The 27142-nt window shown below is 43.7% G+C and overlaps 1 protein-coding gene across 1 annotated transcript; it reads left to right on the plus strand.

The window, feature by feature from the left end:
* Window positions 1-9442: 9442 nt before the first annotated feature.
* LIPM (lipase family member M) lies at window positions 9443-25589 on the plus strand. Its single transcript, XM_045876198.1, has 9 exons — window positions 9443-9583; window positions 12271-12388; window positions 15367-15565; window positions 16408-16517; window positions 18793-18929; window positions 19314-19460; window positions 20511-20582; window positions 21782-21853; window positions 25320-25589. The coding sequence occupies exons 1-9, from the start codon at window positions 9485-9487 to the stop codon at window positions 25587-25589; spliced, it is 1224 nt and encodes a 407-aa protein (XP_045732154.1). The 5' UTR covers window positions 9443-9484.
* Window positions 25590-27142: the final 1553 nt, after the last annotated feature.

Consider the following 27142-nt stretch of genomic DNA (forward strand, 5'->3'; position numbering starts at 1 on the left):
AATCCGACAAGACTAAAGGATCAATTATACTTGTAAAATTGAATAGCTACTTATATTTAAAAAAAATCCAGATTCAATACCCACCCATATTGAAAAATAAATTTCTTTTTTTAAATTTTATTTATTTATTTGAGAGAGAGAGAGAGCACAAGAGCAGGGTGAGGAGCAGAGGGAGAAGGAGGCTTCCCGCGGAGCAGGGAGCCTGACCCAGGGCTCAGTCCCAGGACCCTGGGATCATGACCTGAGCTGAAGGCAGACGCTTAATGACTGAGCCACCCAGGCACCCCGAAAAATAAATTTCAAATGGTCCAGAGTTCTAAATGAAAAGCATTGCGAAAATATTGGAAAATATATTTATGTAAACTTGGGATAAAGAAAATTTGTCTTGGAAAAAATCAGAAAACCTAGAAGCCCAAAACAAAGGCCTCAAGAGACTTAACTCTGTAACATGTTAACATTCCTGTAAGATGAACAAGGAACTAAAGAAAAGCACCATAATCAAAACTTTAAAAGAGGAAAAAGAGAAAATATGTGTAATACATGTAACAAACTAAAGATCGATATTCATAAAAAAATGAAAAGCCCAACAAATCATTTTAAAAATGTAGAGAAAATAGGCTAATAATTTGAAAGAGCAATTCATAAAGAAAAATCAAGGAGCCAGAGCACAGGAAAATTTTCCAAGTTTGTTATAACTCAGTAGAACACAAACAAAAATTACCATATCATCTTGATCCCATCAGACTGGCAACATTAAAAAGATTTATAAAATGCAGAAGCAATGAAGGAGGATGTGGAGAAACAATCATGCTCATGCCCTATTAGCAGAACTTACCCTGGGTCAATCTTTTGGGGACAATTTCGCGGTAGCTCTGAAGATGTAGAAACTGTATAACCTTTGATCTAATATTCCCCATCTTAAATCTACCCTATAAAAATACTCTCATATGTGCACACAATATGTAGATATGAGGGTATGGTATTGTTTGTAATAAATAAATATTGCAAACAGAAGAAAGTTAGCCATCAGTAAAGAATGGTTGGTGCATTGTTATATCTTGGTACATACAACGTTGTTTTTTGCAGTAGTGAAATCGAATGAGACAGATTTAAGAAAGAGAGAGAGCGCACCTGCAAGCAAGGGTGGGGAGAGGGGGAGAGAGAGAGAAAGAGAGAGAGAATCCTAAGCAGGCTCTGGGCTGGGCTCAGTGTGGAGCTCCACACAGGGCTTGATCCCATGACCCTGAGATCATGACCTGGGCTGAAACCAAGAGTGGGTACCTTAACGCACTGAGCCACCCACGTGCCCCTGACAGAAAGTTTCAAAGCTATAAAGAAATATGCAAGCATACACATATTTATATAAATAAATTTATTTTTTCATGTCTACAAAGTTACATGCATTTGACTGTGAATGTATAATTACACGTATATGTAAACATGTAAAAAGTATCTTGAAGGTTACGCATTAACACGTTAACTCCAGGAAGAAAAGTAGGATGTACATCTCATTCTATGTGCTTCATAGTGTTTTGAAGTTTTACCACAAATATGCAGTTTGCATATTATATAATTCTGAAATAAAAGCCAGGACGTTGAACTCCATGATGTCAGAAGTCTGTGATTTCAGCTCTAACAAACTAGGGCTCAATTAATCTTGGGTTAGAAATAAATCTGGAAACTTAAGCCACCAAGCTTGCATCTATATCATGGGATCCTTCAAGAAGGAAAAAAAAAAAAAAAAAAAAAACAGGGAAAGAAAGTACTATGCCTTAAGCACCCACATGTGCTTACCCCATCTGTATGCATTTTCCCATTTATCGTGGTGGTGTCACAGTTCTTTTGAGGCACTGAGAGGCGAAGGGGCTCGACAAAGATCACTGGGCCAGGAAGGGACAGGCTCGGGAGTCAGACGTGGACCAGTCTGCAAGGGATATGACCACAGCTCTCCACACTGGATGACTCCTAGTTTCTCTGCTTGATGGAGAAACTGGTTTATCTTCTAAACATCAAGTCAGCCGGCAGGAGGCCACGGTGAGGAGCAGCCAGCCAGCATCACAGCTTCCATGACCCGCACGAAGCAAACTTGCTGAGGCGTGCTCGGTGCTCCCTCTTCATACCCACCTCACCCACACGGCAGGCTGGGAAGAAGGTGCCGTTCCTGTTCATGTGTTACAAGGCGGGGGACGCCTGGGTGGCACAGATAGTTGAGTGTCTCACTCTTGATTTCGGCTCAGGTCATGATATCCGGGTCCTGAGATCGATCCCCAAGTCGGGCTCCGCGCGGGGCATGGAATCTGCTTGAGAGTCTCTCTATCCCTCAGCCCCTCCCCTTGTGCTCTCTCTCTTAAAAAAAAAAAAAGTTACAAGGGATGACACTGAGGCTCAGCAAGGGTAAGAAAGTTGCAGAGAGTCACACATACAGTAAATGTAGGACATGCCAGCCTCCAACCCCACCCACAAAGATCAGCCATTAGATAACTACCCACAAATAAAACCAGCTTCAGGAGAGTTCTGGAGTCCACCTAAGGAAACTCAGCAATGCAGTGTAACAAATAACCTGAGAATAACCACACCCAAGGATAAAGGAAGACAGCCTCATTTTGCCTGCATCACTCCAGCCCCTGAGCCAGCGTTGCCCCGGGTCAGGAGGGAGCTCCCCAGCTGAGAGAATGCTCCTTGCTGAGAAAGGAAGAAGGAGGTAAGTGGGGAGCTTCCCCAGCCTTTCAGGGCACCACATCAAAGGCCTGCTTGGGTTTCACCCCACCCATTTGGCAAAGCTGGGATATTTAGAGACAGCTAGGAACGAAGAAAAAAACAGGGGCCACCAATAACAGCCACATAGCAGGGGCCACCACAGTTCCCAGGGACCTGCTCTGCAGACCAACCCAGCAACTTTTCCCACTCGAGAGACCAGTGGCCAGGGGCACCTGGGGGCTCAGTTGGTGAAGCGTCTGCCTTGGGCTCAGGTCACGGTCCCAGGGTTCCGGGATAGAGCCCCGTGTTGGGCTCCCTGCTCAGCAGGGAGCCTGCTTCTCCCTCTCCCTCTGCCCTCCCCCTGCTCCTGCTCTCTCCCTCCCCCCAAATAAATAAAAATTTAAAAGAAACAAACAAACAAATAAACCAGTGGCCAGCAGAGCCCACCACAGACCCCTGCAGATTTCACCAGGTTTGCTCCATAGGTATTTACATCCCCTGATACAAGCCTCCTGAGTCCCTGCTCCCCTCCGCCATCCCCACCCCCCGCCTCTGCTGCATCTGCATCTCAGATACTGCAGCTGCATGAGTGCAAGACACCAGATTAGACTCCCATGGCTGACCCTTACTGCCAGGCACACACTCAGGGCTAGTCCCTCAGCTGTGTATTTGCACACCACCAGCATGACGCAGGTCACTGACCTCCACCGCCATGCGCATGGCCAAGGGGAGACTGCAGTCATGGGGGCACACGCTGAAGGCCAAGGCCCCCACAGCTGCCAGTGAGCCCACAGCACCCACCTACCCCCACCACTATGTGTGTGTCTGCAGTTGGCCCCTGCAACTGGCGCCTACAGCCAAGTACGTGCGTAACACCAGCTCCAGCCACCACTGCTGCCTACCTGATCCCTAGCCACTGGACCCACTGAGGACCCCAACAGCCCTTGCCTCCACCACACACCCCCACAGCCCTCACCAAGGACCACACAGTTGTCGATGAGATGGACCTCAGCAGCCTGAGCCAAAAAGACATCACTCCCTGCTGGAGCTTCTACTGGCACCTATCCGCACACTTAGCACCCTGCGCCATTAGACATAACATCACAGCATGCTGCAGCATGCTCCTGCCCACGGACAAAAGGTTTCCATCACCAAAATCGGCTCATAAAGTCTGAACAAGGTGACTGCACCTTCAAATGAACAGACACCTGTACAAGGCTACAGTGATCATGAAGAATGAGGGAAACATGGCTCTTGCAAAGGCATAAGGCACACCTCCAGAACTGGCCCCAAAGAAATAGAGATCCAAGAATTGTCTGACAAAGAGTTCAAAATAATTCTTCTAAAGATACTCAGAGGGCTAAAAGAGAACACAGGTAACAATTTAATGGTATCAGGAAAACCATACAAGAACACAATGGAAAGTTCAGCAAAGACATAGAAAATATATATAAAAAAAAAAAACAACAACAGAAATTTGGGGACTAGGGGCGCCTGGGTGGCTCAGTTGGTTAAGCGACTGCCTTCGGCTCAGGTCATGATCCTGGAGTCCCAGGATCGAGTCCCGCATCGGGCTCCCTGCTCGGCGGGGAGTCTGCTTCTCCCTCTGACCCTCCTCCCTCTCATGCTCTCTGTCTCTCATTCTCTGTGTCTCAAATAAATAAATAAAATCTTTAAAAAAAAAAAAAGAAATTTGGGGACTAAAGAATACAATGGCTGAACTGAAGAATTCAGAAGAGAATTTGAACAAAGACTTAAACAAATAAAAGAACGAAGCAGTGAGCTTGCAAACAGATCAAGTGAAATTATCCAATCAGAAGAGCAAAAGCTAAAACAACCACATCAACAAAAAAGAATAAAAAGGAATGAAGAAAGCTTATGGGACTGATAGAAACAGCACCTGTGCCACTGGAGTCCGGGAAGGAGAAGGGAAGGAGCAGAATGCTTATTTAAAGAAATACTGGTGGAGAATTTCCCAAAGCCAGGGAGAGAGATGGATATCCAGGTTCACGAAGCTCAGAGGTCACTCCAAAATTTCAAGTCAGGATCTTCCCCAAGATACATTGTCATAAAACTGTCTAAAATTAGAGAAAAAAGAGAATTTTAAAAACAGCAAGAGGAAAACAATTCTGATATAAAGGAACCCCCACAATGTCATCAGCGGAGGTCTTAGCAGGGACTTTGCGGCCCAAGAGAGAGTGGGATGAGATATTCAAAGCGCTTAGAAAAGATGCTGCCAACCAAGAATACTTTCTCAGCAAAGTCGTCCTTCAGACAGACAAAAGCTGAGGGATAGCGGCATCATTGATTTTCATTATTTATTTGACAGAGAGAGAGACACAGAGAGAGAGGGAACACAAGCAGGGGGAGTGGGAGACGGAGAAGCAGGCTTCCCGAGGAGCAGGAAGCCCGATGCGGGGCTTGATCCCAGGACCCCGGGATCATGACCTTGAGCCGAAGGCAGACGCTTAACGACTGAGCCCCCCAGGCACCCCAGCGAAATGACTTTTATAATCCCAGCCGCTCTTCTTCTTGGGTTCTTCTGTTGATATTGTTAGAGTGTCTATCATTGCATATCCTCTGTGTTGCCATATATAAAACATAGCTTTAGAATGTGTTCATCCAAGCAGAAGGGATGGTGCTGGCAGAACAGACAAAATCTGCTTACAAGTAATTACCTGTCAAAGGGAAAACCTAACACGTCAGTGAATGTTCAAGGTAAATGTTCGTATGTTCTGAAAGTTAAAAATGGGATCCTGCTTTGAATTATAAAAAAGAAAAAAAAAAGGTGAGGGAAAATTTTTTTAGGGTATGACTATTTGGTTTTAGAAGTTAACCCACATTGAGGTACCTGGGTGGCTCAGTTGGTTGAGTATCCCACTCTATTTCGGCTCAGGTCATGATCTCAGGGTCGTGAGATCGAGACCCGCCTAGAGCTCCAAGATCAGTGGAGAGTCTGCTTGAGATTCTCTCCCCCTCTGCTTCGCTACCCACTCTCTCTCTCTCTCAAATAAATAAATTAATTTAAAAAAAAAAAAGAAATGAACCCGTTTTAGGCTACAGCTTCTTTCAACCCAGCTACCGTGGTATCGTGCAATTGTTATTTTAAAACCCTGTAGTTTTCCTTACGCCTAACATACACCTAAGTACATTCTGTTGTCTTATTTTGCAATCATGTTTTTTTTTTTAAGATTTTATTTATTTATTTGAGACAGAGTGAGCACATGAGCTGGGGGGAGGGGCAGAGGGAGAAGCAGGCTCCTGGCTGAGCAGGGAGCCTGACATGGGGCTCGATCCCAGGACCCTGAGATCATGACCTGAGCCGAAGGCAGATGTCCAACTGACTGAGCCATTCAGGTGCCCCATAATCATGTTTTAAATATTTTCTCCAAACCCTACATTTTAAAATTTAACTACACTTTATTTTAGAATTTAATACCTTTATTTTAACATAAAACAATTTCTATTATCTTTTAAAAAAAGAAGAAGAAGAAGCATCTTGTGTTGATTGATAGAGCTGAGAGGTATTGATTGGTCTCAAAATGAGAGTCCTATATTTTCAGGCACGTCTGACAAGCTGGAAGGGTAAACCAAAAGGCCATTTGCCTGGAGGCCTGGGGTGTCCTTCAAGATACCTCTTGGTGAGAAAGGAAGGGGTCAGGCCCAAGTCTGAGTCAGCCCAGAAGTTCCAGTCATTTGATGGCAGAGGGAGTCTGCCCAGAGCACTGACTGGGACTTTGGTTAGATTCCGGGGCTCAGGCCCCACTGGACTCTGGGCTTCAGCTTACACAACCTGAAGGAACCGTTTTAATACAACTCAGTTCAGCGTTAGGATAGTATAATACCAAGTCGAGAGCCCTTTCACTCACAACTCAAACAGAAAAGAGGACTTCTGTCCCAGCTTGAGGGGCTTTTTCGTTTTGCTTTTTTTTTCTTACTTTTGTGTTACTGTTTGTTTTCTTTTCTTTTTTTTTTTTTTTTACTGTTTGTTTTCTGTTTGGGGGTTTTTGTCCTATTTTTGTTTTTTGGTTTTTTTGGGTTTTTTTTTTAAGATTTTATTTACTTATTTGAGAGACAGAGAGATAGCGAGAGAGAGAAGTGTTTTGTTTGTTTTAACAGTTTCCTTTTGTGTAGTTTTTACACACAGTACAACTTTGAGTAAGGCTACATGTTGATTATTCACTTTGTTCCTAGAAAGCTTTTCTTTAACTTCTGTCCTATTAGACCTGTTGCTTTTATGTAATTTTGATATTGAATTGATTTATACATAATGTACATCAGGGGGAGACCCATTTTCTTGGTTTCAAGATATCAGGGTCTTTCAGATCCTCCGTCTTTAGGTATGGACATGACAAAAAGCCATTTTAAGAGATGACAGAGTTCCGTGATAGAAACCTCTACAGATAAATCTCTGGAGAGAAACACTTCCAAGTTGGACGTCACGTTCATTGGCACATCTGAACCCCCATCTCTGTTTATAATGTTTCTGATGCTTCCCATGGCTTGAGAGTTGCTAAGGTGGTCAAAATTCTGGAGTGTGGAAGAACTGAATTTATGTCAGTTTGTTCAAATGTAGCTCCTTGAGCTGGACTTAGAATGTCACTTTCTGGCTTCCAAAATGACAGTTGTGAGCTCATAAAATCACCCAAGAATTTGGTAGCCAATTGAACTGTATTTTCTCTGCATTATGCTTGCACCCAAGGAGGGCACAGCTCATAAAGGCTGAAAACCAAACCACCCAAAACATGGGATTCTTTCTGAACTGATCAGTTTAATTGGCATCGATTCTTTTATTAATAAATCTGTACAATATTCACAAGTTTATTAATCCAATGTGGGAGTTGATCTTACCTGAATGTATTAGAGCAAATGTGAGTAGATTATGTTTCCCAGATTTATAATGAAATCACTGAGAATAATTGTGAATCTCAAATCCAGGAGAGACATTTTAAAGAGACAATTCCCAGAGATTGATGTCATTTCTTCTGATGGTTTACGTGGTTTTGTCCTCGAATGGGGAAGAGGACACTGAAATGTTACATTTTTTTCCATGCGGTAATAATACTAACCAACGAATTAAAACACCTGAATTTTTAGGATTGGCGTTGCCACAATCTACCCAGGTAATACTGGGCACGTCTTCACATTTCTAAAAACGAAAGAACCGAATGTGATTTCCTGGTTTTTTCTAGCTATCTGACTTTTAAAACTCCTAAAATGTCAGTGGTGGGAGCCAAGGTTCCTTTTGAAAGTCTCACTTCGCAGACCGTCAGAGTGAGCTCAGCCGGTACTAAGGACATGGGGCTCTCTGCAGTGTTAGACAGACGTCCCTGCTCTTCTGAACTAGGTCAGAGGGCCCCTCCTTAGCAAGCAGCAGATCAATGTGGTGGGAATGTTGAGATCAGTCCAGATTAAGAGCTTCAGGCTTTCCTCATTACACCTCTGCAGCTTAGCAGAGGTGAGGCTGAGACCGTGGGCAGTACCTTCTCACAGACTCACCTGTCCTGTTCCAGCTTCGGTTCCTTCACCAACCACATTCCAGACGTCTCTAAGTTAGTGTGGTTGCTGATAGCTCAGTTCTGAAGAGCTGATGTAAAAGCAAAGAAATATAATACTTCAAAGAATGCTTTTTTTGTCTTAAATTCTAACACATTCTTTACTTAAAATGACAAGAAGTCTATCCTTCTGGCCTGCTTAAACAATAGTAGGGTAAGGAAGTGCTCACATTGGCACACAGTTGAGCCAATTGGGACATTTCGTTTGTGAAAATAACTAGGCGGCAACTCACTTTAGTTATTGCAGATGATTTAATTGCCAGGTATTTGTCTCATTAATCTCTTGGCATTAGCTGGTGATTATAACCCAAAATAAAACTTTTTGCATGTGTCTGTTTAGTTGAGGGACATAGAAATGGCCTAAATGCGGAAGATTTGTTTTCTTCCAATCAATGATCTCACCCATCGCTAAAAAGAGAAAATGTCCTATCATTTCTTGACATGTTAAAGAAAACTACTTATCAGTACACTGATCTGCAATAAAAGGACTGATCGGGGTGGGGGGGGGCACTTGGGTGGCTCAGTGGGTGAAGCACCTGCCTTGGGCTCAGGTCATGATCCCGGGGTCCTGGGATCGAACCCTGCATTGAGCTCTCTGCTCAGGGGGGATCCTGCTTCTCCCTCTCCCTCTGTGTGCTCTCCTACTTTTTGTCTCCCCGTCCTCAAATAAATCAGTACAATCTTAAAAAAAACAAAAAAACAAAAAGGACTGATCACTGAAGCCTTGGAATGTGGCTATAGAAACTTAAAATATTTGCTGCAGACTCGGTATCTTTCCACCCTCCAAAGAAAGACCAAAACTAGGAAAAAAAGAAAAAAGATCTTCCCTGTGGTTCCTATTTCCTGAAGATGAAGAACAGGGGTTTTATGGGCTGTATCATAGGCACATAACTCCAAGTGGCATCAAAGAAAGTTCTACACAGCCAGGAGTTGAGGGTTGGTGACTGTGAGTTCTGGGAGGACTGGGAGGGGCCTGGTGGCACTGAGACAACCTGCACCACGTTTCCATTCTGCTTCAAGCTCTTTTCTTCCTGTCAACCAAGATTGTTGAATTTGTTTCTGAATTTAGGGGAGGAATCCTGGACGGAACATATAGGAAACAGCTTTTAAAGCTGTAGATCCTTCTGACATTAGGATTAGTGGTGATACTGCCAGAAAAAAAAAATAAATGCTGATGTTGGATCTTGCCAAAAATCTTGTCAAGAGTGTGGATTGTCTCACACAGAACGGAGATGTGGCTTCTGATTCTGGTGGCGTATTTGTTCCAAAGAAATGTGAATTCAGGATGTATGCCAACTAAAGCCGTGGATCCAGAAGCTTTCATGAATATTGTAAGTTGGGATTTTTCTGTGTTTGGGGGGAAATGAAGTCGTTCACATGCTAACTTGTGCATCTGTGTATTATCTGCATTATATATTATATTTCTATGTGGTGGTGATTTTTGCTAGCAGAGCATAGTTATAATTAAGCATGTTGTACTGGGAAGAATGCTAACCTGGGTATGTGTCAACCTTCATCCTCCTTGAACAAATTCAGTAAACTCAGGTGAATGACTTAATCCCTTTGCCCCAAGCGCAAGGTAATCTTTCTTGGATTCTTGGGTTCGTTCTACGAGCAGAGAAATCATCGTGGCATCTTGAGCCACACCCAGGTCCTTGGCAATTCCACTTTATCTGTGATTTTTATTCCTTTTCTACTTGCTCAGTCCTCCCTTCCTACTGTCAGGACGCCGGCTTCTAGTAGCATCTGTCCTCCATACCCTCTTTTGGACTGGGACCTCAGTCGACTGGCCTTGGTAAAATCTAGAGGGCCTCATGTACGTAAGGCTCATGAACGATGTGACATCTTTTTAGGTATCCCAGTGTGCTGGGCTTACTTTCAAGTTCTGGGTTGAGTTTAGGAATGCCCACCATATAGTTATACTTACCCCTTGGCAGACACGGTGATCAAAAGCTGTCAAGGTACGGCCCGGTCAGTGGATGGTATCATCCCCATTTTTCAAATCAAGGACCTGAGAATAAGGGGCTATAAGCAACTTAAGTTAGGCTACGCCACTGGCAGGTAGCAGAGCCGCAATTTAGAGCCGGGCCTGCCTGGACACAAAGCTCATAATTGTAACCAACGTGCAATCAACCCTCCCAGGTGAGGAGAGGCTCCCGCCAGCTCACTGGCCCTGGGAAGATCCCACACACATTCCTCTGAGTTATTGCATGGAGGCAATGTCTTCAGCTATAGGCAGAGCCGGTCTCCCCGAACCTCACCTACTGGGTGTGCCCAGCACTGGGCGCTGTTGGGTCTTCAGGAGCCCTAATACCAAAACCCATTAAATCAGACTCTGCCATTGAGTGTTTATGCCTGGAGAAGCAAAGTAAAATAGGAAATCCATATAATTACTGGGATACATTCGATGAAATAGAATACGAGTGGTTCAGAGCCTGAATGGGTTTGATTCTGTAGATGGATTTCTATGGATATAATCTATCCTGTATTTTGGGAGACAACTGGCTTCTTGCTTGTTTCTTTCTAGCTAGTGTTAACTGAGCACCTAACAGGCCTGTGATACTGCGCTAGTCAGTGAGATTCCAGAGAGATCTACGAATGCCAGAAGACCCCAGTTCATGGAACTTAGGATCCAACAGGGAAAATAGACCCCCAGTTACTAATTACAAGAGCAGTGAAATCGAGGAAGAAAATGTAGATGAGGGGGACGTAATCCAGGGAATTCAGGAAAGTTTTTCTGGAAAAAGATTTCTTAAGCTGAAGTCTGCAAATAAATAGGAGTTACTTGAGAAGAGGAGGGTGATTTTTAATTCTAGTAGTCACTGATGCTCATTGAATGCCTACTACATTCCAGGTAACCTAGTGAGTATTATCTATGTGCACTGTCTCTTCACATTCCTTGCCAGAACCCCATGGAGTAAAGACTATTGCTATACCTGACTTGCAGATGAGTAAGTTGAGGAACAGGGACAGGTTAACTATTTTGCCAAGATCACATAACTAGTTTGTGTTAGAACCAGGATTAAAACTCAAGCAGGGAGACCTCAGGGCCTTTCTCTTAACTACTATGCCCCTTTTCCCTTGCACTACACTAGGCATTTCACCCCTGGCTTTCTCCTCTCTTGGTCCTGTTAAAGCTGCGAGAAATGATTCCTTCCTCGGGGTGATGAGGGTGGGTGGGAATAGGGAGGTTACTGAAGAGATTTCTGAAGCTTCATATTTTACAAAGAGTTTCCACATGTAATGACTGGGTAGAGTAGAGGTCCTTAAACAGGAATCCATATATAGGCAACCAGGAATCAGGAACCCCTGAGAGTAAATAGAAAAAATGTGTCTGTGTGTCCATGTGCATATTCATTTTTATAGTTCTCCTCAAATTCCCTGAGGGATCCCTGACCTAAAAATGTTAAGAGCTACCGCTCTTGAATCTATGATTCTCAGAGATGAAAAGAACTGTGGGGAACGCGTGGTCTAAAGGTTCTCATAAGCTGTCCTAGGAAGAATGCCTCAATGGGTGCATTATAATTACCTGGTCCCTAACCTGAAGTGAGCCCGGGAATCTGTAGGTTTAAGTGCCCCCAGATAATTTTGGCATGCACACAGGCTTTGGAATCAGTCTTCTGGTCTAGTGGTTTTTAAACATTACAGTGAATCAGAATTTCCAAAGGAGCTTATTAAAACACAAATTGCTGGGCCCCATCCTCAGAGTTCCCAATTCAATCAGTTTGGGTGGAAACTGATCATTTGTATCTCTAGCAAGGGCCCAAGTGATGCTGAGCCTTTTGGTCAAGGGCCCACACTTTGAGAACCATTGTTCTAGTCCAGTCTCTACATTAAAGGCAAAGAAAGTGAGTGCTAGAGAGGGCTGGCTAGTTTTTCTAAGATAACATGAGTAACGAGGGAAGAGATGGGACCCCTTTATATATCTTCCAGAGTCAAGGAAGCTACTTGTTATTTTTGGATCACTGAGACTATAGCCATACAGAACTGAACTCAAAAGACACTACCTTTTCCTTAGAGCGAAATCATCCAACATCAAGGCTACCCTTGTGAGGAGTATGAAGTTGTGACAGAAGATGGGTACATCCTTTCAGTTAACAGAATTCCTCAAGGCCCAGCGCAACGTAAGAAGACAGGTATGGTTCACCCCCATGCCGCCCCAACATGGCAGCCTTCTCTATAGTAATGATTTCCTTGTGGTTTGTGTGTGTACAGGGGAGTCTGGGTTCTTGTTATAGACTGGGGCCCATTGTTTGAGCCAAAGATAGCTTCACTCCCCCGTCCTCCCCATCAACACCACCCCATTTATCCCAAATATCCTGAATGATTTCAAAGAAATGTAACGTTTGCTTTAAAACAAAAAAAGACCTTCAAGAAAGGTCCATTTCTTGACCCTTTCTAGCACTTAACCCATTCCCCAAACCCCTCTTATATAGATATTCTAGAATATCCACTGATGGTCTCTCGAACAGACCATATCAACCCCTACTCATGAAGAATGCAAACTCCAACATGGCACCCGGTGCCCACCCCTGCGTACTCTGTATTCCCCATCCAAATAGCACTTTAAGTATTTGAGATGTTGCTCAGCTTTTCACTGAAGTTTTTTAAGCATCAGGCAATAGATGTACATTTTTAATTTTCTGATACATTTCTTCAATTCATATAGTCCCATTTTTTGTATATGGGATTTTCAGCTATTGCTGGTTTTTAAAAAAATATTCACATTCATTACCAATGAAAGTGTTCTGTATTCCTTTGAATACTCTAGCTCTACATTTATAGCAGCAACTACAGTATTTGTCATGAGTACAGATAACACAATTTCATACTATGTTCTTTCTAAAAGCCAGCTCTGATGGCTTGTGCTTTATTTGCATTAGTTTCTCTTAACTTCCACAATAATCTGAAGAAACTGCCACTCACAGAGGTTAAGTAACTTGTCCAGAAGGTCTCTGCTAGCACTTGCTAGAATATTGTAAAACCCGCAGTCAAATCAAGACCTGTCTGCCACTCTAGCCCATATTCTCAACTAGGACCAGAGACTGCCGGGCAAACGCTATCATCTTTGGCATAAACGAGCTTCAGGGCTCTGTTTTATTCCAGTTTACACATGTGCAGCTTTTTGAAAACCAGCTTTTTTTTTTTATATCAGCGGCATAGCTGTGCCTTCTGTATGTCCAGCATGCTCCAACCTCAGTGCGTTTGAAGTAGCCCCTTGCCACCTAGTAGAGTCCGGCCCCTTATCCTGCTACATTCCCTACAGCACTTACCACCTGGCAGGATAGATAATTTGCTGGTTTATTATCTGTCTCCCCCAACCAGAATGTAAACTCACTGGGAGCTGGGACTTGATTTGGTTGCAGGCTATACAGCCAGTGCCTAAAAAAACTCCACGCACATTCTAGGTGCCAATAAATATGTGTGGAATGAACGAATGAACGAATGAATGAATTTTATACAAATAAACAGAGAGCCTGGAGATGCAGAGAGAACTTTTCAGTGAGCCCCACAAATCCTAGGAGGTAAGCAAGGCACAGCTCTCCCAAGCAATCGAATGACTGTGGTGGTGCCCGAGCTCACAGGTCACCTGCACCCCTATTCATGGATGGAGTTTCTATTCTCACATCCTGTTTACTTACACTGTTCACTTACTGCCCCAGAGTTTGGGAGTTCAAGGTATCCATCCATCTGCCCTTTTGGTCCAGTTGGTGCAGAATACTCCCCTCTAGTGGCCAGTGTTGTTCCTGCAGCTCCTGTTGGCCTCTTCAAGGACCCAGTAGGTTGGGTTGTATCCTGATCCCCTTCTCTATAAAGAAGGATGTTCTCTTCTATCATCACAATACATTCAGCAAGAGTAGAAATTAACATTGATTGATATTAGTATCTACTGCACATCCCATATTCAAATGTTTTCAGTGATACCAGTCCTTTGTGTTTGCTTTTCTTCCTGGTCAGTAGTCTCATCCACGGTCATATGCCACATTTACTCTTCATGACTTTTTGTCTCCTTTATGAACTGAAACAATTTCTCAAGTTTTGTCTCTTTTGACCTCTACATTTTTAAAGAGTTTTTGGGCAGTTATTTTATAGAACGCTCTTCAGTTTGGTTTGTCCAATGTTTCTTCATGATATGATTCAGGTTATACATTTTGGTCCGAATATGGCAGAAGTGAAGTTGTGTCCTCAGCATGTCATATCATGAAGCACGTGATAATGGCTTATTCCAATATTGGTGATATTCACTTTATTTAAAAAAATTCTTTTCATCTCAGCTTTATGGATATATAATTGGCAAATAAAATAGCATATATTTGAAGTGTACAATGTGGGGCACCTGGATGGCTCAGTTGGTTAAGTGTCTGACTCTTGATTTCATCTCCGGTCATGATCTCAGGGTCACGAGCGATCATGGGTCCCTGAGACCCTGACCTGAGATCACGACCTGAGCCGCAATCAAGAGTCAGATGCTTAACCAACTGAGCCACCCAGGCGCCCCTAGACTCACTCATTCTTAATTTATTCACTGGGATACGATTTATAGCTATCATTATTTATTTTGAGTCTCAGATTTTCCCATATTTGGTCAGTGGGAGCTCCTTCAAGCTGGCTTGTGAATCTTTTTGACATGAAGGGCCCGTAATCATTAAACCATTATACATTATGGTATAAATATATATATATGCATTATATATACATTTATAATTATGTAATATTTAATTATATTTATAATCATATAATTACCTTAATAATTAGACTATACTATGTCCTGGGCACTTCCAATATTCTCAGTGGTGCCCAGACACACTGAGTGAGAGTAAGAACTACAGGAAGACAACAATGGAAGCCAAACTCTACTGATTCTTTCTCTATGCCAGGAGTTGTCACATCTGTTCCCTGTGCACTATTTTATTTAGTTGTAACAAAAATCCTGTTTTTCTGATGAGGAAATCAAGACACAGACAGGTTAAGTGGCCAACTAATATAACTGATCTAACAAGCAGCTAAATCAAAATTTGAACGCGGGTCTGTTGAACTTGAAAGTGCTTGCACACTAGAGGGTAACAAGGAAGGTGGAGAACATGTCTCATGGCTGAAATTCTCTTGCACGTAGGTCCGAGGCCAGTGGTGTTACTGCAGCATGGCCTGAATGGGGACGCCAGCCACTGGATCTTCAACCTGCCCAACAGCAGCCTGGGCTTCATTCTGGCAGATGCTGGTTTTGACGTGTGGCTGGGGAATAGCAGGGGGAACACCTGGTCTCGGAAACACAAGACCCTCTCCATAGACCAAGATGAGTTCTGGGCTTTTAGGTATACTGAGTGGAGGCAGACACAGATGTCTTTGGGAGAACCCAGTAAAGAATATGGCTCCTAGCATTTGGATGATTTACTTTGGTTGGGTCATCAACATCCTACCAAGATAGACCCAATTGTTTTAATTTGGGGGAAGTAGAGGGAGGGACTGGGTTTCCCTAATAGAAGAATGGGTCTGGCTAATAGGGTGAGATGGTGGTTGGTGTCAGGTGGTTGAGAGAAGGTGTAGGTCCACGTCCTTGCAGATGCGTACCCTGGGACTAACTCCCCCCTGAGTAATGACAAGAACTGGCACCACCAGAAAGAGATGAGATCAGACAACATTAGAGGTATCGGGGAAACTATTAAGCCTTAGGGACCATCAATTTGGCTAATACATATCTCAGGGTCTTACAAAAGATTTTTAAGGTTTTTATGTAAATTACCTATTGGCATTCAACCTGCTCTTCATCCATGTCATCGGAGAAGGGCCCCTGCAGCATTTTTAATCCTTTCTGTACAAATGAATTTGTTCAGCCAGGTGTTGCTTTGCTAACTGTATAGCAGGACACCTTCACTAGGCGGTAGATCATGTGCTCAGTAAATATTCCTTAAAGATGATTATCGCTCTGTGGTACTATCTGGAGAAACAGCAGGGTACAAATAGTGCAAATAGTCTGTGAGCCCAGAGGCTCCCATGTGTCACGGGTGGGAAACAAGTCCATCCTGAGAGTCTCGAGGGGCACGGTCACAAGCTGGTGGGGCTGATGACTCGGGTGCTTGTTTGTAAACCCCAGGGGCTGCTTTCATTGTTTCTGATTCTAATTTTTCATGTAACTTTGTCTTTCCCCCCCTTATAGTTATGATGAGATGGCTAAGTTTGACCTTCCTGCAGTCATAAACTTTATTTTGCAGAAAACCGGCCAGGAAAAGATCTATTATGTCGGCTATTCACAGGGCACCACCATGGGTAGGTTCGATGGGAGCAGGTTTGTACAGTCAGGGATGTGGGCATATGGCGCACAGCGGTGCCTGGGGTCTGGCACCCGACCTTCTCTCAGCTCTGGCCCTGACCTCTTCGGTGACTCTGAGGGCTATGGAAGTCAGGGACGAAAGTAGCAGAAGGAGCAAGGGCTCTGGAGGCAGACAGATGTGGGATTAGATCACATCTGGCTCTACCACCTCCTAGGTGAATGTCTTTGAGTGAATTGTGCAACCCCTGTGTTCTCAGTTTCCTCGTCTACAAAATGAAGATAGTAACTCCCTCGTAGGGGAGTTAGAGGTGTTCAAACTATTCAGGGACAATGTGGATCAGCTCTGTGAAGGCAGGGGTTTCGTCTAAGACACAAGTCTAAGAGAAGTTTCTGGCACAGAGTGTGCACTCAAATAAATAAACATAAACAGTAAGCATGGTGGTCACATTACAGACAGGACGGCTGGCGGATTTCATTCAAGTCTTGTTCCTTCCCTTCTAAGGCCAATGTCTGGAATTTCGTGCTGTTGTCCTTTTGCTTTTGGTGAATTTATGAGAAACCTTAACTCACGGCCCCTGTAGGATACAGGTCATCAATGGGGAGAACGGGAGTGGAGGCTGTGTCCTCTGGCTCTCTCTCAGACCAAAGGCAGTAGGAAAAGTGCTTGGCTTAGACCAGGACAAGGAAGGGCGCAGTGTATGTCATGGGGAGAAGGTTCTCCCTGGGAAGGCTGAGAGCACTCTTTACCTTCACCCTGAGCCAAACCCATAGGGGAAGGCCAGGGTATGGGATGCTAAAGAGACAGGTGAGCACACCCCCCCTGGAACTCAGGGCAGGAGTTCAGTGGGCTTATTTTTATTGGTGCTTTCTGGCGAATGAAAAGAGTCTGACTTTCGCATTTTCCTCTCTGGATTTTCCAACAACATTAAATGGCTCTGGGGATGCCACGTCTCACCACACACTTGACAGAAAGCAAGCTGAGGTGTTAATCCCCCGCTCTTGCTCTAATGGCTAGAGGCCTCTGAGAGTTTCTTTGCTCTACACTCAAATTGTCCAGCTTGACATTAAGATAAAGGTGCTGATGATGAAGCCAAATGCCATTTCGAGAAGCAAAAGGGGGCAAAAAAGCATGGGATTCTTCTAGCTGTCAACCATGGAGCTCTTTAGATGGAGAACCTGTACTAACTTTGCATAAAGAGAAAGTATCGCTGGGAGAAGTTAGTGAGAGTTCTCAAACTTGACATTTGAGAGGAGTTCTAATAGGGTCACAATCCAGTTGGAATAGAGTTTAATGGAGTTCCCACCCAATCCTACTGATGGTACACCTGGGAGAGCAAGAGGAACAAGTCACTCTTGGGCCTGCCTTTGCATGGGGCTAGCAAGCTTAATCATGTGGAGGGAAAAGTTGAGAAGGATGCATTCTTCATGAATACTCACTCACCCCCAGGAACCGGGGTGGGTTGGGGGGAGGGAGTCACATGATACTAGTCTTCTTCTGCCCCGCTCCCCTCCCACTCAAGCTGCAGATATCAGCCAAGCTAGGGAGTGCAGAGATGTAGAGTATTTCAAATACAGTGACCACGCCCTGGCTTTAAATGATAGCCTTTTTTCTCGCCAAGGCTCCACAGGAATGGTCCCTACCTGGTGATAATTCAGAGACTTTCATAGGCTTAGAAACTGGGGCACAGACTGATTTAGCCAGGACCCCAGACCTGATCTATGACAAAAGTAAGAGTTAGGATCCAGTTCCGTAAACAACTGGTTTTTGGAGATCATGTTACAGTTTGGGTTCCAGAAAAGGTAGGAATCAATGAGACCAGCAGAAACCCTGCTATCCCAACACCCATTTTATTACAGAACCTGCTTGTTACTGATCAACAGACGATTTCTCTAATTCTCAGTTCTGTTCACTGTAAAGTAGAGATTTGTTAAAAACACCTCATAAGAGTCTGAGAATTCAATGAGATAAGAACAAAAAAAGTGCCCTGAAAAGTGTCTGGCACATAGTTACTTCTCTGTATATATATTTTCTCAAAGTCCATACTATTGGACTCGATAGTTTAATTCAATAATGCAGTGAGAACCTACTAGCTGGAAAAGATATGCCAGGTGTTGGCTACTGGTGTTTTCCCCTTCAAGGAGCTTATACTTTCCCAGGACAGTTAAGACCCAATTACACATAGTTACTGAAATAACTTGATAAAAGTACAGTCAGCATCTATGGGTTCTGGGATAGGCAATATCCACACTGACATATCTCTTCTCTTGTAGGCTTTGTTGCTTTTTCCACCATGCCAGAACTGGCTCAGAAAATCAAAATGTATTTTGCTTTAGCACCCATAGCCACTATTAAACATACAAAAAGCCCTGGTGCCAAATTTCTGTTGCTGCCGGATATGATGATCAAGGTATGTGACTCCTCAGATAATTCTTTGTCTGCGTAGTCCTCCTTTGTCCTCCAACCCAATTTGCTAAGACATACAGACAGCCCCGACATACAATAGCTCGACCTCATGATCTTTTGACTTTATGATGGTACACAAGCGATATGCAATCAGTAGAAACCATACTTTGAATTTTAAATGTTGATCTTTTCCTGACCTAGTGATATTTGAGACAAACCTCTCTCGTGATGCTGGGCAGCAGCCAGAGCTCCCAGGTTTTGATTTACAATATTTTCAACTTATGATGGGCTCCATTATAAGTTTTGGAAGATCTGTATGCTTTTAAATTAGACTCACTTCTTTTCGACTCTGATGTAATGACTACGATTCCATGTCATATTTTTACAGGGACTGTTTGGCAGAAAAGAATTTCTGTACCAGACCAGATTCTTCAGACAGTTTGCTATTTACCTGTGTGGTCAGATGATTATTGATCAGATTTGTAGCAACTTCTTGTTTCTTATGGGAGGATTTAATACAAACAATATGAACATGGTAAGTGGGAGCCTAGTCAATTCTTAGTTTTCCAAAGCAAAGCGAGGAGTGAGTCTCACCTCCTGAGAGTGAGCTAATGCCAGGGGAGACTTATTCCATTTTCTTCAAGCCATACTAACATGCAGAAAACACTTCAACACAGGCTGAGTCAAGGTTGACATAAGGGCATCGCTAGACATTGATGTCATAGATTTGGAGGCGGAGAAGAGTATGCACAATGATTTGGGGTTATACCCTTAGGATGACACCAGGGAAGGGAAGGAAGCAGGATTTAGTAGATTGAAAACATCAAGCTGTTATGCAGTCTCTGTGGGAATCTCAATTGATGTGAAGATGGGGAGACCCTTCTAAGCTGTCCTAAGTTACAGTGAGAGGGTAGGTCTTTATACTCACAGCTCAACCTGTCACTTGCTACAGATGTCGCCAGGGGAGACGCTGGGCAGGGCAGCTGTCTGCACCTGGGGTGGCCTCCCAAGGAAGCCTGATAGTGGGGTGCTGTCTGCCAGCAGCACCTCTAGAAGCTGGAGGAATATATCTTTCACTTCTGAAGATTTTTTTCCTTTTTTCTTAACAATATGATTAATCGCTACCATTTGATACGCACTTATTATGTACCAGGCTAAGTGATTCCCTGTAACAATCCTATAAGACAGGTATGATCAATAGCCTCCTTTTACAGACTAGTGTCCTGAGATTTAAGGCATTCAATAACTCCCAAATCGACCTAAAAATTGAATGGCAGAGGTAGGATTTGAATACAGACCCAATTCTAGAGCCCTCATCCTTAATTATTCTGGTAAAGTTTTTTAAAAGAAGAAGTCAGATGTCTAAAGAGAAGCTCTTCTCAGATGAAAAAATACAGGTGCCCGGGGATACACCTGGTGGCATTTTTTATTTATTGCGTGTGTGTATATTACTGATTCGTGAATAATTGCTGATAACTTGATGATATTCCTATTTCTCAATCTGACACCCTGGAGACGTGGTCTTGACAAGATGCATGTTTTGTGAGTTTTCCATGCCCCACAAACCACTCGTGTTTTGTTACAGAGCCGAGCAAATGTGTATGTCGCTCACACTCTGGCCGGAACGTCTGTGCAAAATATCCTACACTGGAGCCAGGTAGGAATGCTAACTCTGTTGTCTTTGCCAAGGGTCTCTGTGTATTTTCTCTGGAGCAGTCAAAGGATGTCCTTTTGACAGCCCAGGTGTTAATTCACATTTATTCCAAAATGGGCAATGATCTTGGCAATGCTGTTTTGACCGTGAATTTGATCCAGAACACTGAATCTTTTCAGGAGATGGTGGGGGGGAGGGTTGGCCCAAGAAATCTTTAGTGGACCTTAAGAGTGTGACTTCACGTGAAGCTGGAGATCACGTTTCCATTCTCCTTTTCGGCTTCTTCAGCACAATGGTCGAGTGGTAATAAAAATGCGAAGAAGGCAGGACCTAATTCACAGGAGTCCTTGGGCTGCAGATTTCACCCGCAATCACAGAAGGGAGGGTCCTGATCACCAGTCACAGGAACTGTCTCTGGGGGCAGTGGGGCAGATCTCGGATCATCTGGAACTCACTCCAGGACAGTGTGGGTGCTAATTATTGCTTCACCTATAAAGAAGCACTGTGCCTAATATTGCTCATTATAGATGATACTGAAGAGTGGTTGATTTGCTCTGGAAAGAAGGATGGAGATAAAGACAGAGAGCTAGAGCGTAGTTAACCTTAGATTCTCAACTACTACAACCACAGCCTCGTTGAAAAAAAAAAAAATGGAGGGCTCCTAATTCAAGCAGAAAGTTTTAAGCATACTGAGGGTGAACTTTAAAAATCATAAATATTGGTCCTATCTGTTTCTCTAACGATTTAGAGCCTAAATTGTTCCTCTAAGGTCATGGCTCTATTTGCGTGTGTGTGAGTGTGTGTGCGTGTGTACGGGGAGCGAGACTTTACAATCAAAAGGAAAGAATTCTGAATTGGATGAAATTTTGGTCACCTTCTCCCTGAATCACCACACGGCACGGCGCTAGGGGGCGCTCTCCCGTGGCAGCCTGCGGAGACAGCCACCTACACACAGACTACATCAGGGATGCACTTCCTGGAGTTGTAGGACAAGGTGGCAAGTGCGTCTCCAGTGCATTTTCCTCCCCGAAGGGGCCTTACTCGCCCTTATGCTCTCTCGAAGATTATCCTAACACCGAGTGGAAGAGCCTCCTCAGCTTTTGCCCTCCAATTGGCTTACGACTGCAGACTTGGTAGCACCTGCTCATCCCACCCTTATCCAGGGATGCATTTGAAGGCCATGTCAATTTGTTTCCTTTTAGGCACTGAGTTCCGGGGAATTCCGGGCATTTGACTGGGGGAACGAGACCAAAAATCTGGAGAAAGGCAATCAGGTAAGAAAATCAAACACATCCTTTTGAAATAAATGGGAGGGAAGTTATAATGACAGTTTTTTGTAGAGGCGGGGATCAAATCTGAGTTCGGGCTTGACTCCATTTGAAGAGAGAGAAGTTCACAGCTTCGCCAAGAGGCTTCCTGCTTTCATAACAGAGTAGGAGAACTTTCCTGATGAGTCGGCCGCCATGAACAAGGCACTTGGGCTTCTAAGGAGCAAGTTGGGGTAGATATGGTGAAGGGAAAAGTGTAGACTCTGGTGGTCACTAGAAGGATCCTCTTAGGGTCAAAAGATAAAAATAAAAAACAAAACCAGGGATGAAGATGGCAGGAACGAGTTTGCTTCATAGCACATAAAAGGGCCTTCAGTGGCAAGTGAGGGTTGCTTGGGAGTCCTGCCTCCATCCTACCACCTGTGGGGTCATGGATAGGCTGCTTTCATTCTGCAGACCCCAATGTCTTTATCTTTAAAAATTATTGGACCGGGGTGCCTGGGTGGCTCAGTCGGTTAAGCGTCCGACTCTTGATCTCAGCTCAGGTCTTGATCTCAGGGTCATGAGTGCAAGCCCAGCATTGGGCTCCAAGCTGGGTGTGGAGCCTATTTAAAATAATAATAATTATTATTATTATTAGACTAGATAATCCTTAAGAGTTCTGCTGGTCACACTTTTAATGCATCTGTCATTTGCAAGGGAAAAATGTGAAAAGGTATTACATTATCTAGGAAAATGCACAGCCAATGCCCTAGAATAAAATGAACAGCTGTGGAGAGTCAGAAGTGGGTGCTATACTCTTCTGAGCATAACATCCCCACTGAAGATTATTGGTTAGCTTGTGTATGAATACAAACAAATGCTGACCATACAAACATAAAGCCAGAGGGAGCCCAATGGACAGAGGGCAACCCCTGAGAGTCTTGGATCATACGTAACATCCACTCCCGTACATCAGTCTAGATATAAAAGCCTAGGAAATCAGACAGACTGGGGAGTGCCCTGACCAGCAAACTCTAAGTCACGGGCATCAACTACTTTTTATTAGGTCCTTCTTCAATGTTTCCTAATACATGTCTTTGGAGAAAGCATTCCGGCTCCGAGATGGTTTTAATTTATCAGCATTAATGTTTTAAATTCTAGAGAAAGCAGCTCAGGCAACGGAGGCCCCAGGAAAGAAAAAGAAAACACGCAGGCAAAAAAGGCATTCTAGAATCACAGCTCCTTAGAGTTAGACCTGAATTCAGTTCACCTGTAAAATGAGAAAAATACATGACTGGCGCCGTAGAATATTCCAACCTTTCCTATCTAAGTTAGACCATGAAAGGTAACTCTGATCACCAACTTCCTATGTGTGTATGGGCACAGGGAGATTCCCCACCACCAACAGGCAGGTCTCCAGACCCCAGCTGGGTGTCCTATGATCTAACTCAATTCTGACACTATCTGTAGATAGCATCAGAGTAAGGGTTCGGTTCGCTAAGACTGCCCTCTAGTTCATATGCCAATCTCAAGCCCAGGTTTTTCCTATGCTTCTGGACCCAGGGGCTATACTCAAAGATTCGAACAGCCCTCTCCTTGGGTTCTATTAATTTGCCAGATTGGCTCACAGAGCTCAGAGAGACATTTTACTTACTAGATCATCCATTATTACAAAAGACTGTAACTCAGGAACAGCCAGAAGGAAGAGATGCAGAGGAAAGTGTATGGGTGAAGGTCAAGGAGTTTCCAGCTCTCTCCTAGCTGGCCTCTTTCCCCAAATCTCCACTTGTTCAGCAGCCTGGAAGCTCCCCAACCTTGTTTAGGGTTTTTATGGAGGCTTCATCACATAGGCATTATTGATTCAATTGTTGGCCATCGGCAATTGAACTCAATCTCCAGCCCCCTCCCCTCCCTGGAGGTGGGGGGCAGCGCTGAAAGTTCCAACCCTCTAATCACAGGCTTGGCTCCACTGGCGACCAGCCCCCATCTTTCTTTTTTTAATTTTTTATTGTTATGTTAATCACCATACATTACATCATTAGTTTTTGATGTAGTGTTCCATGGTTCATTGTTTGCATATAACACCCAGTGCTCCATGCAGAATGTGCCCTCTTTAATACCCATCACCAGGCTAACCCATCCTCCCACCCCCCTCCCCTCTAGAACCCTCAGTTTGTTTTTCAGAGTCCATCGTCTCTCATGGTTCGTCCCCCCTCCGATTTCCACCCCTTCATTCTTCCCCTCCTGCTATCTTCTTCTTTTTTTTTTTCTTAACATATATTTCATTATTTGTTTCAGAGGTACAGATCTGTGATTCAACAGTCTTGCACAATTCACAGTGCTCACCATAGCACATACCCTCCCCAGTGTCTATCACCCAGCCACCCATCCCTCCCACCCACTCCCCCACTCCAGCAACCCTCAGTTTGTTTCCTGAGATTAAGAATTCCTCATATCAGTGAGGTCATATGATACATGTCTTTCTCTGATTGACTTATTTCAACCAGCCCCCATCCTTAAGTCAAGTCCAAAAGTCACCTCTTTAACTTAACAAAAGACACTTTATTGGCTCTGGTCATTGAGTAAATTCCAAGGGTAAAGAGGAGGTCTGTGCCAGAAGACCAAATATATACTCGTTATTGTAAATCACAGTCTCAGGCTAGAACTCTAAATTCTTAGAAAGCCACAGAATCAACCAAGACTCCTGGGTTGAAGCCTTGGCTCCATGGTGGATTTTCTGAGAAGAATCGGGGCTCAACATTGCTGTGGAAAGTTCTGGGTGCTTGATTAACCTCAGGGCTCAGCCAGCCAGTCTGATCTAGAAGCATTGCATGAATAAGGGAGATCGTCAGTTCGGAATCCTAGATGACTTTCTTCAGGTGATGGGGGACTGGAGCAGGGGTCTAATCATTACCCCTCCCCTCCCCCCCCCCCCCCCCCCGCTCAAATGACCCGAGTTCTGGGGCCTCTGACTTCCCCAGGTTTTGAGCTTGGACTGCCTCAAGGCCTTTCTGTTCTCCCAGAAAGTCTCTGTGAAGACCCAGCTACCTTCTCAGGGGACTCCAATCTCTTGCCTTTCTCTCGAGAATCTCTCTCCCTCTGGCCTCATGAAATTTGTGAAATCAGCCTTTAAAAGGACAGGAACATTATCTTCCAAAGGCAACATATGTGTTAAATATTTATAAATAAGGAGAAAATAATTGAAAATTCATGCTTAAGGTGGAAAGCCACTTACATGGTTTGTCACTTAACCTTGTAAGTTTTTACAAGCGTCATCCCCATTTCCTAGATGAAGAAACTGAAGCTAACCGACTATACCTTCAAGTAGGGGCTGAACAGACAACTCTGGATGGGGTCCTGTTTGGCTGCGGTGCCCGTGCACCTTTCTTCGCAACACATGACATATTTTGACTCTGTTGACTTGAAATATAAATCGTGAGTTTGGAAATCCATATGTTACCGACAGTTAAAAACGATTCCTTTTTTCTAGCCAACTCCCATAAGGTACAAAGTCGGAGATATGATGGTCCCCACCGCAGTGTGGACTGGGGGTCAGGACTGGCTTTCAAATCCAGAGGACGTGAAGACACTGCTCTCTGAGGTGACCAATCTCATCTACCATAAGAACATTCCTGAGTGGGCACATGTGGATTTCATCTGGGGCTTGGATGCTCCTCACCGTATGTACAATGAGATCATACATCTGATGAAGCAGGAGGAGACCAGCTTCTCCCAGGGAAAGTGTGGGATCAGGCTGTGAAGATCCGATACCAATGAGTCTTAGGATTTTTCAGGATTTCCAGAAATTAGAAACCTCCCATATCAGTAGAAGGGGGTGGGGAAGGGAGGGCAGAGATATAATACCCATTCTTTCAGAGTTCCTGTATTTGACACTAAAACGGACATTTAAATTTTTTTTAGCTAGTTAAAATACTCATTGGGTGAACATAGGTTTCATGTGTTATATATTCTGCCATCCTGAAGAGCAGGTTTTACCTGACAGCCAGAAGTTAACTAGGACTCTTTATGTCATTCAGGTAGACCCCTTTACAATGTTAACTTTTTTCCTAGAAGCCATATTTTTGGAACAGTCAAGTAAAATGACGGATTGGGACAGAGACAGAGGTCTTGAATGTCTGGATTGGTGTAACTACAACAAAATAAGCTAGACATTTTCACCTTATTGCCATAGAGACATCACGCTACCTCAGGAAGCTGAGCTGTTTTAGGAAAGAAAGAGAGAGAGAGATGGAAAAAGAACAGTATGGACGAAATATATTTTAAGCATCATTAAAAAGGGCCAAGTTTTATAGTTGAGTCTCAGAGGAAATAATCTGGTAAGATATTTAGTGACTTTTCCAGCAAGTACATTATGCCCTGCATGGAGCACGTCTGTGTTTCAGTACCTAGTGCCAAGTCCAAGTTCATATGAGAGTTTACTGCCTGAGGCTACCAATATCCGGCCCCTTTTCTCCCTTCAAAAATTAAAAACTGGGAAGAAAGCTTTAGAAAGTCATGAGCATAATGACACAAACTGTCATGTGTTCTCTCCTTTGATCTTGACAAGTACCCAGACTCATCCACAAATCTGGATTTATTTCTTTAGAAAAATGTTCAATGTTCACACAGTTTCAAAGATGACAGTTATAAATTACGTGAGTGAGAGTGTAATTTTGCAAACCAGATTGAAGATATACTGGTGCGTGAAGTTCGCTTGTTTATTCAATCCCCCAGAGTCACCTGCTAACTTCATTCAATGCAAATCTGTCTTAAATACTTTAAGAGACACTTAAAGGCTTCAGAATCTATATCCACACCCTACTACTTCCCTCACAAAACATGTACCTTAAGGCTCTGTACATAGTTCAATAAATACTCCTGGATTGGATTTTCATTAAACCCTTATTCTGTTCAAGGATAGCAAATCATTCTTTCTTAGACTGTTTATTTGTTACCACATGTAGTGTGGCTTAGTCCATGTCTGAAGATATTAATGACTCAGTCTTGCTTTGCAAAATTCAATCATCTTTAAATGTGTTTATTTCTTTTCTGTCTCACTGACAAAGGACTTGAGAAATATTATTTTGATATTCTCTCTCTCCTCTAGAAGTATAATCCAGATACCATCACATCCTATTGCTCTATTTCTTGTAAAGAAATTCTTTATCTAGATGGACTCTGAAAAACAAACTGAGGGTTCTAGAGGGGAGGGGGGTGGGGGGATGGGTTAGCCTGGTGATGGGTATTAAAGAGGGCACGTTCTGCATGGAGCACTGGGTGTTATGCACAAACAATGAACCATGGAACACTACC

The sequence above is a fragment of the Mirounga angustirostris genome, unplaced genomic scaffold, assembly GCF_029215605.1.
Source record: "Mirounga angustirostris isolate CCGP_5_RB_7025 unplaced genomic scaffold, mMirAng1.0.hap1 SCAF_6, whole genome shotgun sequence".
Classification (NCBI taxonomy): Eukaryota; Metazoa; Chordata; class Mammalia; order Carnivora; family Phocidae; genus Mirounga; species Mirounga angustirostris.